At 40.7% G+C, this 12,827-nt stretch overlaps 2 protein-coding genes across 2 annotated transcripts; both read right to left on the bottom strand.

Moving 5' to 3' along the window:
• Window positions 1-798: 798 nt before the first annotated feature.
• foxred1 (FAD-dependent oxidoreductase domain containing 1) lies at window positions 799-4,611 on the bottom strand. Its single transcript, XM_079695574.1, has 5 exons — window positions 4,291-4,611; window positions 2,845-3,065; window positions 1,787-1,897; window positions 1,020-1,138; window positions 799-915 (listed from the first exon to the last, which is right to left on the bottom strand). The coding sequence occupies exons 1-5, from the start codon at window positions 4,451-4,453 to the stop codon at window positions 813-815; spliced, it is 717 nt and encodes a 238-aa protein (XP_079551700.1). The 5' UTR covers window positions 4,454-4,611; the 3' UTR covers window positions 799-812.
• Window positions 4,612-7,872: 3,261 nt separating this feature from the next.
• Window positions 7,873-12,290, bottom strand: LOC307027342 (protein FAM200A-like; the record flags this gene model as incomplete). The annotated part of the gene is made up of 4 exons (XM_079695571.1): window positions 7,873-7,995; window positions 8,095-9,495; window positions 11,198-11,454; window positions 11,963-12,290. 4 exons carry the CDS (start codon window positions 12,288-12,290, stop codon window positions 7,873-7,875), a joined length of 2,109 nt encoding a protein of 702 aa, XP_079551697.1.
• Between the last annotated feature and the right edge of the window lie 537 nt (window positions 12,291-12,827).

A 12,827-nucleotide genomic window follows, 5' to 3' on the forward strand; every position in this document is an offset into this window, starting at 1 on the left:
TTTGAGGTCTACTAGAATAGATTTATATTGTTCAATGTTCCAAACTCACATTGGTTTCTCAAACAGCATCTCTGTATAGTCTGTGTATTCACTCTCTGTCCTACACGGCGAAACTCAGCCTGAACACACACATGTGAGCTGCGGCTGAGAAAAGATACGGCTAAGTGAGTGAGTGAGTGAGTGAGTGAGTGAGTGAGTGAGTGAGTGAGTGAGTGAGTGAGTGAGTGAGTGAGTGAGTGAGTGAGTGAGTGAGTGTGTGAGTGAGTGTGTGTGTGTGTGTGGAGCTCCACAGATTGGTCCATTTGGATCGTCGTTACGTCACCTGGTTCCCGAAAAAAAAAAAAGATGTCCAACGAGGCGTTCTGGGGCAGCATAGACAGGTCTTCTCTGTGTTAGAGTTTTACTCCTACAGGCTGTACTTTGAGGGTTTGTGACTCTGCAGACCGTTTACATGCAGAAAAACCTTCATAACACACAAGGGGACGGGTGATAACCGGAAAAGCATGACATGGGCTCTTTAAATAAACTCTACTTCCCTTGTTTTGTAATTTTTTTAAGACTTTTTTTTATAATGGTTATCAATAATTTATTTTTTAGAATCAACTATTAAAAGAATGGCTTTTAAGGATTTGTCACAAGTCTGAAATGATGGCATATGAACACATACATGTGAAATCAGTGTATTCAATTCAAATTAAAAACACATTTTCTTATAAAATCTGGCAATAACCAGCTGAGATTAAAATGTTTGAAGTTGTCTTATTATGTCAAACACGTTGTAGTGATTACATTTTATGTATATTATAATTGTGTCACTCACCGTATGAAGCGAGCGCGACACCGTCTGTGTTTATCCACGGAAACTTCTCCTTTAACTGAGTCGCAGAGAGAAGAGAAACATGGGCTCCGAAGCTCCTACAGACACACAAATAACCATTTATTTAAAAATATATATATATATAATTGTGCCTTAGAGATACAATTCAAAACTACAACTCTGGATGAAAGATGGCCGACACCTCTGGGTTTTGTAGTTCTCCTCCATGATGTGAGCCACTTCCTCGTTGGCCAGGAAGAGGTATCCTGAGTGGTTGAACTGGAGGTCCACCGGGTCTTCATTCAACACGTGGAGATGTTCCTGAGATGCAGAAAAATCATTTACAAACTAAGAAAATGAAAAATAACCGAGAGGAGATTTTGATAATATTAGAACATAAAAACACTAAAGAGAAATTGAAAATAAATTGCAAAAAATACAACAGAAAATACTTTTTGATAATATTAGAAAATAGGAAAGTTATGTTATTTTTGAATAATATTTTAAGCCATGAATTGAACTAATAGATGGGACACTTAAATTAGTATAGAAATACCCATTACATTTGGGAAGAAACGGCATTAAATCTAATTTTAACCAATACATTAACATGTAAATAATTCAAAATGTAATTGTTTTAAACGTAAAATCAATTAGTAACCACATTTTTGGGCTCTAAATTGAGAATATTAAATGAGCTGTTTGAGGCCATAAAGAGGCATACAAACAAAAGATCTTGCCAAAGTGTTTTTATACCCGTCTTATTCTTAATTTGTTATTATTTCTGTATTTTTGTCTCTTAAAGTACATTTCATTCCGTGTTTCTCTTGCATGTTGAATTGCCTTATTGTTGAAATGTGTTCTGTCAATAAACTTGAACTCTGCATATTTACATAAGAAAAGTGACCGTGACATTTAATGATTTAAAGGGCCTGTAATTCATTGGCGTTGTGTGCAGACTCGACCTACATTGATGTTCTTCATGAACTGAGCGGAGGCCATGGAGAGGCAGATGTTCTCGGACAGAGAGAACTGCTGTCGGATGCCTCCTGCAGAAAGCACCGTGGAGGACTGTGAATACTGCGGAGAAACAAGAAGAGGAAGCTTTGAAGATTACATGACGTTACGAGCTGCTGTGAGTTGTGTTGGGGACTTTTATTCTACCTCAGATATATTAAATATTTTCTTCTTTGATTAGTTGTAGTATTAAAACTTTATTTCTTTTCCCAACTTGCAGAGAAATTCCCTCTCAAATACAAATGTTTCAGGCATTTTTGTCCAGAAAGTTTACCATAATTTCACTCATCTAAGAGCTGCTGCAAGTTTAAATCGAAAAGGTGATCGTTTCATCCTTCCTCATTTCAAACTATTCCAAATCCAAATGGAGAACAACTAATGCCTTGAAATACCAGATGACAATAAGATACGAAAAAGAATAAACACTAGTTTGTGTGAAATTAGAGAGAAAAATTAATTCGCCAAGAAAATTGCGACAGAAACGATACCGGCAAGAATGAATAAGTAAAGGTGATGGCCTGATTAAATTGTGCAATGTACTATACTACAAATGTACAAAGTATCTGTCCTTCTTAAAGTTTGCCATTGTTATTGAATTCAAGCGATTGTTTGTTTTATATAAGTGCATTTTCTAACTGTGCAAAAACCATGAAATATAAAAGAGATACTAAAGGATGCAGCATGTTTGAAAAGGTACATCAAGTGGTTTTAAGTTGCAATACCCTCAGTTATATATAATAAGTTCTTTGTTCTTATTATTCTTTATCAAAATTAAGGAAAACAAAGCCCCTAGTATGAGATAGCATCGTAATGTTTTAATTTTAATCACTAACCTGTGACCTCTCATTTCTTATTTTTCAATTGTGCAAAACCATTAAATAAATAAATCATACTATAGGATGTTTTTCAGCGTGTTTGAAAATGTCCATCAAGTGGTTTTAAGCTATACATACTGTTGGATGCTTTTTAAAAAAGGTGTAAACAACCATGCATGGTAATGGGTCTCTCACCGTTGGGTCCTTCTCCACCACCACCACCTTCACTCCTCCTCGCACCCTCTCCTTCCGTTTGATCCAGTAGGCGATGGACCAGCCGATCACGCCCCCCCCCACGATCACAACATCCGCCCTCTCTGGAGGGAGACCCTGGCCCATCTCCAGCGGGCTCCAGCCGCTCCCCGGCAGAGCGTCCAGAGCCTTCTGCCTCATGGCCGCCAGCTGGACCTCCAGGTCTGAATCAAATCAACGTTTATTAATATAGCCAAAAACCAGAGGTGGTAGAAGTACTCAGATCTTGTACTTGAGTAAAAGTAGAAGTACTCAGATCTTGTACTTGAGTAAAAGTAGAAGTACCAGAGTGTAGGAATACTCTGTTACAGTCAAAGTCCTTACTTCAAAATGTTCCTCAAGTAAAAGTAGAAAAGTATTCTCATCAAAATATAGTGAAAGTAACGACAGTAAAAGTATTCATTGTGCAGATTGGTCCATTTCAGAATAATAGATATGATATGTTTTATAATGATTGATCATGAAAGTGTTCTCAAAGCTGGTAAAGGTGCAGCTAGTTTAAATGACTTTGTATACTGCAGGGTAGCTGGTGGATTTACTCCAGGTGGAACTAAAGTCTGATTTAACACTTGATTAGATTTCACATCATTCATCCACATCTGAAAAGTAACTAAAGGTATTAAATACATGTAGTGGAGTAAAAGTACACCATGTACCTCTGAATTGTAGTGGAGTAGAAGTGGAAATACTCAAGTAAATGTCAAGTACTTGAGTAAATCTACTTCGTTACTTTACACCACTGTTGACTTCTTCTGGTAAATGGAGCAGCTTTAAATCTACTGTTATGCTAGGATAAGCAGTGGGGCTGAATCATCATCATTTGGCAGATTTTGAGTCGCACCAGACCACAACTTAAGATCTTTTCTAGAACTTTATCTCTCACTCTACAATTCGGCTTGTATACATTTTTTATTTTGACTTCCTCTTGTAAATGGGTCAGCTTTAAAACCTACTGTGGTTTAAGGAGAAGCAGTGGGAAATGTACATTTTATTTTTTGACTAACTGTTGCTTTAAAGCTTATATGCCGATGTGTAGAAAATACATTTGATCGTTCAACATAGGATTTCAGATGTGACATACAAGTTTGCTACATTGATTAATTAACAAATAAATGAAGGATTGGAGGATTTCTGACTGACTTCGCTAGCTTTTCTGATGATTACCTCTCGAAAACGTTCTCTGATTTGCACATTTTGAGAGAAATAACTGTTTTTTGGAAAATTACATGCATGCCGAATTGTAGAAATACCTTTACTTTTTTAACAGAGAGCTTCAGGTGTGACATATACATTTCCTACATTTGTAGATTAACAAATAAATACATAACGTCAGGATTTATGGGTCTGATTTGGCTTGGTTTGATGACACTTCCTAAAATGTCCCCCTACCTTTAAAGAAGTCATCCCGGAGAGGTCGGCTTGTACTCAGGCTTTTGCATAACGTTAAATGTCCATACTTCCATGTGTTTGGTTGTGTCACCCGTCTGGAGGAAACTGGAAATAATCCATGTGCTTTCTGCAGATTCACATGCACCCTTCGCCACGTTGACATTGCTGCAAGCTAACTATCTACTTAGCTAGTTTGCTAACAAAACAGTAAAGCGCCAACAAAAACAAAAGCAATCTGAGAAATCTTGCATGTCTCTGTTTTTTAAAGTGACTGTCCAGACAACTCTGTAACCTGACAGCGAGGTCGAATAAAAGTCAAAATAGACAAAACCAGGAAGAGAAAACGCCGGTTTCTGGACAGCCTTCAAAATAAAAGCACACCTTTGGATATCAATCAGAATTAATTTATTAGTCCCACAGAGTTTAGTTAGACTAGAGCCATCGGCGTCATTTGAGAGACTCCACCACTTTGTAAAAGTATAAATTATAAATGCTCTGAGAAATAGCGTGCATTAAGAAATCGAATAAACAAGAAGACTGATTTTGTGTCAAGATGTGCAATTTGGACATGTTAGTAAACTTTAATAGAAAATGCTGTGCAGCAGCAGGCGCAGGCACTGCACAACAAATAATTCCTCCTGACTCTAAAATGACCCAAAAAACATGCAGCAATGACATAAATGTTTTCTTTTTGTTTTATTTTCATGTCAGAGAGTACCAGAATGCATAGGTTAAAAACAAAGATATATCCAGAAACATGCCTCAAAACAGAGATTTATACGACAGTCTCCTTTTTTTTGTTTCGTCCCTTGGAGGTAGGGGGTATCCCCTTTGGTCTGGCAAGGACACAAAATCTGAAGACACACAAAAGTAATAAAGGAAATGAAAATATTAAATATTTAAAAAAACAGTTCCATGTTATTTTATTTTGAAAATGTCTCACGGAACCGCATTATATATCACTGCATGCTTGATGCTGGTTGGTTACAGGGGGCAGTGGCTCGTCATGTGATCGTGGAGAGCCAATCAGAGGCGAGATAAGCATGCTGGGTGCTATTCCCCCCCACTATCAATATCATTTAGTGATACAGCATTCCAACTATCTGTTCTTCTACGGACGAATAATTTATTATTCCACCGGGTTATTTTGCTGCACTTCTGCTCCCACATTCCACATCGCAGAAACTCTGTTCAAACATTATTACGTTCAGCTCGGTCGGGAATCGATTGCTATTACTTTTCTCATTCATAACTTTCATAATTCCCGAGATATATCCCATAATTCATCACATTTTTAACATGGAAGTCAATGGAGAAACTCTTCAGACTTGAACAATCTTCATGCGACTTCAACTGCTAACTGTGCCTTCATACTTTCACTCAGAAACCTTATTCCAACTTTAAAATGTTACACATCTTTCTGAAATTATTAATATTAAACAACTTTTAAATCAGATTCATAATTTAAGAAATATTAAACATTGTTCAGACCTTGGTAAAGAGGCCTTCTTCATATTTTAACGTGTGTATTGCGCAGCTCGTTAAGGCTGTAGTGTGTGATCTCAAAGCTAGAGTGGAGGACAGCTTGAAATTCGCCTTCATATTCTTTTTTTAAACCTGCCATAATTCCCAAACCCTACATTCCTGAGACATAATTGTTCATGAGAAACGTAGGAAAACATCTCAGCTTGAAAAAAAAAAAAATGCCTCTTGAGGGCATGAAGTGACAACAACTTTCAACATGTCTCAATTAAAGCCCATTGTAAATTCATGCTGATATTTCCTCACAGCAGCAGCCGCACACCTTTAGTTAAACTGCCAAAAATGCCACATTATTGACCCGAAAGTACAAAAAAAACCACTTCAGATGCTCAGAGTTCTTGAGATGCTTCACACTTTGAAATTTCACAGATATCTGTTACGGTTCTTCAACAAAACGTTCACATGTAAGAAGGTTATCTCTCATTCAGAACAATTGAAAGGCTCTTTTCTCACTGATTACTGCACATCACCATGGAAACCTTTGATCTCTGGACACACACGCAGCTGTTTCATAACATCGTTAGCTCAAATATAAACACCTGTGTCATGGAACACGATGATGTCATAACTCCAACTGACATGCTCAGAGCAGCAGACTTCAGATAATGGTTAACACAGCTCTACATCAAATCTGATGTTACGTAATGTGGTGTTACTATGGCAACGCATCCCTTGCCATAAAACAGCAGCAGACTTCAGATAATGGTTAATGGTCTTGCCCTCAACAGATCTACGTCAATTATGGGGTGTCATATGCCGTTTCCATGGAAACGCATCCCTCGCCATAAAACACGATGTCGCTCTAACTCCAACGGACACAGTCCGATCGTCCCCCAAACTTCGCTTGTATATCACCGGTCCATGCCTCAACAGCTCTACGCCAAATCTGAGATCTCACCATAGGCTGTTGCCATAGAAACGCATCCCTCGCCATAAAACATGATGTTGCTGTAGCTCCAATGGACACGGTCCGGTCGTCCCACAATCTTCACCTGTATATCACCGGTCCATGCCTCAACAGCTCTACGTCAAATCTGACATCTCATCATATGCCGTTTCCATAGAAACCCATCCCTTGCCATAAAACACGATGTTGTCGTAACGCCTATGAAAAGGGCCGTCTTTCTTCATGGACGTCGCCATTTTGTGTGCTTCGCGGATGCGCTCGGCTGCTCTCGACTGCTGCTCGGGTCGGCTCGGTCAGCTTCCGGATGAGGAGGCATTCGTTCGACCACCTTCGCGATGTTCGGGCTGGCCTGGTCAATACGATTTCTATACAATGAATACTACCCGGACAATGAATCGAATGCAACCACATTTTCGCGGAAATTTCAATTTGTTAGGGATTCTGATGCTGAATACCTAACTACCAAATCATTTAAAGTCAGTGTATTACAATGTTTCTTAGTCCAGGGGTTCCCAAACTTTTCCATGCCAAGGCCCCCCAAAAATCATTAGCTTCTGGCCGGGGACCCCCTTTGCAAACCCACCAACAATGCTACAAAATATGTCACACATCAACTTTAAGAACGTTTTTGTTACTTTTATTCTCTATTCAATACTGTAATTATTACATTTGTTTAGCATGAGAATAATATTAACAATATGTTTTCAACACAGAATAAGATTTGTATGGCAGGGCATCTTTGTTCCACCACAATGTTTTTCTTATTATAGACACTATGTTGCAATACATTTTACCCTACAGAAAATATATTTACATATGCAAGAGTTTTTTTTTTTTGTCTTTCTTGCATTATGTCTTCAAAAGTTTTCAGTCAAAAAAGAAAAAAAATCTATTAAACTGACTTGGTTCTGTAAGTTCAACACTATATTCCCACTGAATAACAAACCTTTCAACAAACTGTTGATGATACAAAAACAGAAAAAAGAAACCAAACCTCTCTTTTGTGTGTGTGTGTGTGTGTGTGTGTGTGTGTGTGTGTGTGTGTGTGTGTGTGTGTGTGTGTGTGTGTGTGTGTGTGTGTGTGTGTGTGTGTGTGTGTGTGTGTGTGTTGGAAGTGACAGACAGTGATCACACTAGTGGGAGGGATGGGCTTGGTGGCTCCTACACAGTCTGTCAAGCCTGGGCTTAATGTCTGTCAGTGCCATACGCATGTCATTGTCCACATGTAGACGTGCTCTATGTTTAGTTTTGAGTACCTTTAAAGTTGAAAAGCCAGACTCACACAAGTAAGTTGTTGCAAAAGGGAGAAGGCATTTCAGTGCCCTGTCAGCCAAGGTGGGATAGTCCTTTCTTACATGTAGCCAGTAGTTAGACAGGGGAAGAGCCTCAAAGTTTAGTTTTAAATCCCCTGAGTTTGTCATCTCAATCAGCTCCTCCTGTGACTTTATGTCCAAACTAGAACCGACACCGGGGGAAAAGGGGTTCCTAACCCAGTTTAAATGTGTGTTTTCAAGGTCAGGGAAATAGTCTTTAAAATATCCTTGGAGGTGCTCCAGGTGGGACTGGATCATTGGAGAGATGGAGCCCAAATCATCACATGACAGCAGCTCCTGGTGAAGTAGTGGGAACATCTCTGTGACTCCCTCCTGGAGCTTGTTTGACCACAGCATAATCTTTTTGGAAAAAGCACGCACTTTGTCTTGCACCTGCAGTATGTACGTGTCACGTCCTTGCATGCTTTGGTTCAGTACATTTAGATGCAGAAAAATGTCTGACATGTATGCAAGTTTGCGGATCCAGGTTGCATCAGTGAACCGCTCTGCCAGCTGATGCTTTTCAGAAGAGAGGAACTCTCCAACCTCCCTCCGCAGCTCATAGACACGGTTCAAAACTGCGCCCCGTGACAGCCAGCGCACGTTTGAGTGAAGCAGCAGCCCCTCAAAACGGGCGCCCATCTCATTACAAAGCAGGGTAAACAGTCTGTGTTTCAAGGGGCGGGCTTTAATAAAATTCACCACTTGTACAACCTCCTGTAGTACCTGATTCAACTCGTTATCCATCCTTTTTGCGACAAGTGCCTCACGGTGGAGCATGCAGTGTGTGGCGACTACATGCGGGGCTTTCTGCTTAATGAGAGCGGTCACTCCACTGATCTTGCCGGTCATTGCCGCGGCTCCGTCCGAACACACCCCCACACAGCGGGCCCAGTTCAATCCGTTAGACTCGATGTAATCGTCCAAAACTTGAAAAATATCTTTCCCAGTGGTTCTTCTTTCAAGTGCTTTACAAAACAGTATTTCCTCGACAAATCTCTCCTGGGAAATAAATCGAATGTACACAAGCAGTTGGGCCTCATTCGATATGTCTGTGCTCTCATCTAGTTGAAGAGCGAAGTACTCGCTGGCTCTCACCTGCTCCAAAAGCTGAGCAGATACGTCCTGCGCCATGTCACCAATCCGTCGGCTGACGGTGTTGTCCGAGAGTGGGACAGCGTAAATTTTTTTAGCAGCATCCTCGCCAAGCAATTCTCGGACAATGTCTTTGGTAGCTGGTAAAAGCAAATCCTCTCCGATTGTGTGAGGTTTTTTTGCACGAGCAATGTGGTATGAAGCTAAAAATGATGCCTTCAGGGCCCGCTCGGGAACGGTAGCTTGCTGTGTGAATGCAGCAGATTGCCTGGCCAAATGCTCCTCTTTACGTCTGAAGAAGTCTGCCGTTTTTTCGGCCTCTGCCGGATGTTTTTGCATCAAGTGACGCTGAAGTTTCGAAGGTTTTAAACACTCGTTTGAGAGGGTCTCCAGACAGAGCACACACTTCGGGCAATCATGGCCATTTTTCTGTATGGCTGTAAAGCCATACTTAATGTACGCTGCCTCGTACCTTCTGATTTTAATTGGCCAGGAGTTCTTAGGTTTTTTTGCAGCAGTGTCCTCCACAGCAGGGCTGTTGGTCGGTTCCGTTGACCTGTTCTTTGTCAAAAACCTGTCCATTTTGAGCTAGCTAGCTTGCTCGCTTGAGGAGCAAAGCAGCTTGATAAATGGCGCAAACCGCCAGGTCTAAACATGACGTCATGGCGTCGTGAACGATGTTTTGACTGGTAGGCAATCAGAAAGATGACTATGGCAAATTATATGTTCCATTATTATAAATTATATTTTATAATTATGATTTTTAAAAAAAAATCAGATTTAAAATATTTATTAAAAAAATAATTAGAATTTTTTTTTTTTGTCTTTCCTTTTTTTTTCTTATCTTCCCTCCAATTTTCTGAGGCCCCCCTAGCGCCCCCTGGCGGCCCCCCAGGGGGCCGCGGCCCCCACTTTGAAAACCACTGTCTTAGTCCACCAAAGCAAGGTGAACAACCTGGAAAGAAGAAGAGAAAGACTGAGCTGCAGTCCCCCCCCAAAAAAAGAGAATCAAAAAGAGAATCCCAGTCAGAAAACGAGAGAATCCAGAAGGCCAGAGACTATGAAGAGAAGGAGAGGGCAAGGGCATTCATCCCAGCTTGGCTGGACCAGTTTCCATGGCAACTTAAGTATTTCCTATAGCTATGCAGGGCATGCAAGCGAGCAAACACAAACAAGAACTCATGCAAACAAACAAGTGAAATGAAGAATAAAATTGAAATTGTACAATATAATATTGTGGTGGTTCATCTTATAATTCAGTCTGGAGAATGCACCAGACAGCATCTAAGACCTGCGAAAAATCTAAATGTTCTAGGGGGAGGCCCCCCAAACCCTTTGCGCGTCATTTTGTCCGCGCGCATTTTTCAGGGCAATCTCTATTGGGCTCAGGGCCATCTGTAAATTAGCGTAGATGGCCCACAGGGCCATCAAAAGATTGCAGTTCAAATATTCTGCTGCTTTTCCAAGCCTTTTTACTTTCTTTTCTTCTCTTATCACACATTCAATCCCCCAGTGTTCATGTATCATTTAAATCTAAATTCTTCACTTTCTTCTTACACATTACATTTCAGCATAGCAATTCAGCGTCAGCTTTTCAGCATAAAGCATTCCCACTAGCAATTTCTTCAGGAATTGCATTATCTAGTTGATACTGCTGGACACTTTAAAAAGAGGAAACAAAAAAAAATCAACCATTTATTATTTCAAACAATTTATTTAAATCTGGAGTAATCATTGATGGCAATAACTTTCAAGAATCTTAAGGGAACAAATCAACAGTAAATAGAGATATTAAAAAATTGACAAGAATAGAATTAGATAAACAACAAACTATCATTTGAAAAAATATATATAGTAATCACATACGGCCAACCATTTAGAACATACAGTCAAAAACGTTTAAATAAATAATACAAAAAAAATCTCGATGATCTGCTTTTATTTTGAAGATTAAAACACCCATAAAACACACGTTATACTGCTCACAAGCAGCTAACATTGGAGCAACACATGGAATACACACATCACATGGAATACCCACATCACTCACTGAACACAGATCCACATTGCTCTGAGCCAGGTCCACACCCACCGCTTCAGAGACGGGAACACCCACAGCCACAGCACTGTCAGAGACGGTCGCAGAACTTAACTGCAACTCACCTCTCTGTCGCATTGCAACTGGGTGCCGGCCTTTTGGTTTTTCCACAGACCGCTTGGAAGCTGCCACCTGCTTCTTCCGAGCTACACACTCTGCCACTAGATGCCACCAGATGACAAAAGAAACACATCTCTTTTTATTGGGTCCTGGAAGAGAAGCAGAATGAGCATATGTGGAACGCCTGTTACGAGCTTTCCGGAAACCAACACGATGAGGAGAATTACTCTGAGCCAAAACACCACTGTGTGATAGCACAATCCCTTCCTCAAGCCGCACAGTCTGCTATCAAAGGACCAGGGTTATAACAAAAACAAGGCTTTTCTAGCTTGGGACCTGACACTGGAAAACTGACGCATGTGTCACGAGCTCTTTGGTAAGAATCTCGCTGAGGGGGATCAAGCTGAGAAAAAACGCTTTTATGTGTCAGTGCAAACTCATCTGCTAGAGTCTGCTGAAGGGTAGATACGTTTTGCTCATTTAAATGAACTACAGTACGCTGTGGTACACAGTTTTTAAATTCCTCCAGCATCATTAGTTCACACATTGAGGTAATGTCATCAGCTCTACACCACCTGTCAAAGAGGATTTTCTTCTCCCTCGCGAAGTCCACCTACGTCTGGCCAGGAGTTTTCTCCAGGCCGCGAAGACGCTGACTGTAGGCCTCAGGCACGAGCTCAAACGCCCTGAGAACATTAACTTTGTCATACACCATACTACCCTCGACAGAAAGAGAAGAGCAAGCCTCCTGAGCCTTGCCGACTAGCTTGCACTGTAAAAGTATGGCCCACACATCTTCGGGCCAGCGCAGAGCAGTAGCAACGCGCTCAAATGCACCAAAGTAGGTTTCCACTTCTGATTCACGAAATACAGGGACCAGCTGAATGTTGCAACCAACATCAAAAGCAGCAGCAGCAGCACCTGTCAATGGTTGTGCACCCGAAGAGGTACCAACTGAACCTGTCTGCAGCTCTAGCTGACGCATCCTGAAAGCTGTGTCTGCATCCAACTTTCTGATCTCCAGCTCCCTCCTGAGCTGAAACTCTCGCTCACGCTCCTCCTTCTCCCACTGTAGACGAGCTAACCTCACTTTCAACCTGGCATCTCATTTAGAACCAGTATGAGAGGACTCACTCAACACAAGGGAGGCCATACTAAAACATACAAACTAATTTTCAAATATGTCTGATGCTACACAAACATTGGCTCTAGTCTTTCAAATAACAAACTTCCCCAGATCCTGCCTACCACAACTTACCTACCTATCTTCTGGAGCGTGTCCCGGGCTCGAGGCGACTTTAAAAAGGTAAACATCAGCGGCCGAAACCCTGACACGCCTGCCCCCAACAGGGACTAAAACCCTACCCAGGAATACCCCGAAAATAAAAAAGGCAAAATAATCAATCCATCAATCAATGTTTATTTATATAGCCCAATATCACAAGTGTTACATTTGTCTCAGTGGACTTCACAGTTTGTAAAGAATATCAGTATGACAATACTCAAAATAATAAATGAGTGC

This window comes from Notothenia rossii, assembly GCF_949606895.1.
Source record: "Notothenia rossii genome assembly, contig: scaffold_365, whole genome shotgun sequence".
Lineage (NCBI taxonomy): Eukaryota > Metazoa > Chordata > Actinopteri > Perciformes > Nototheniidae > Notothenia > Notothenia rossii.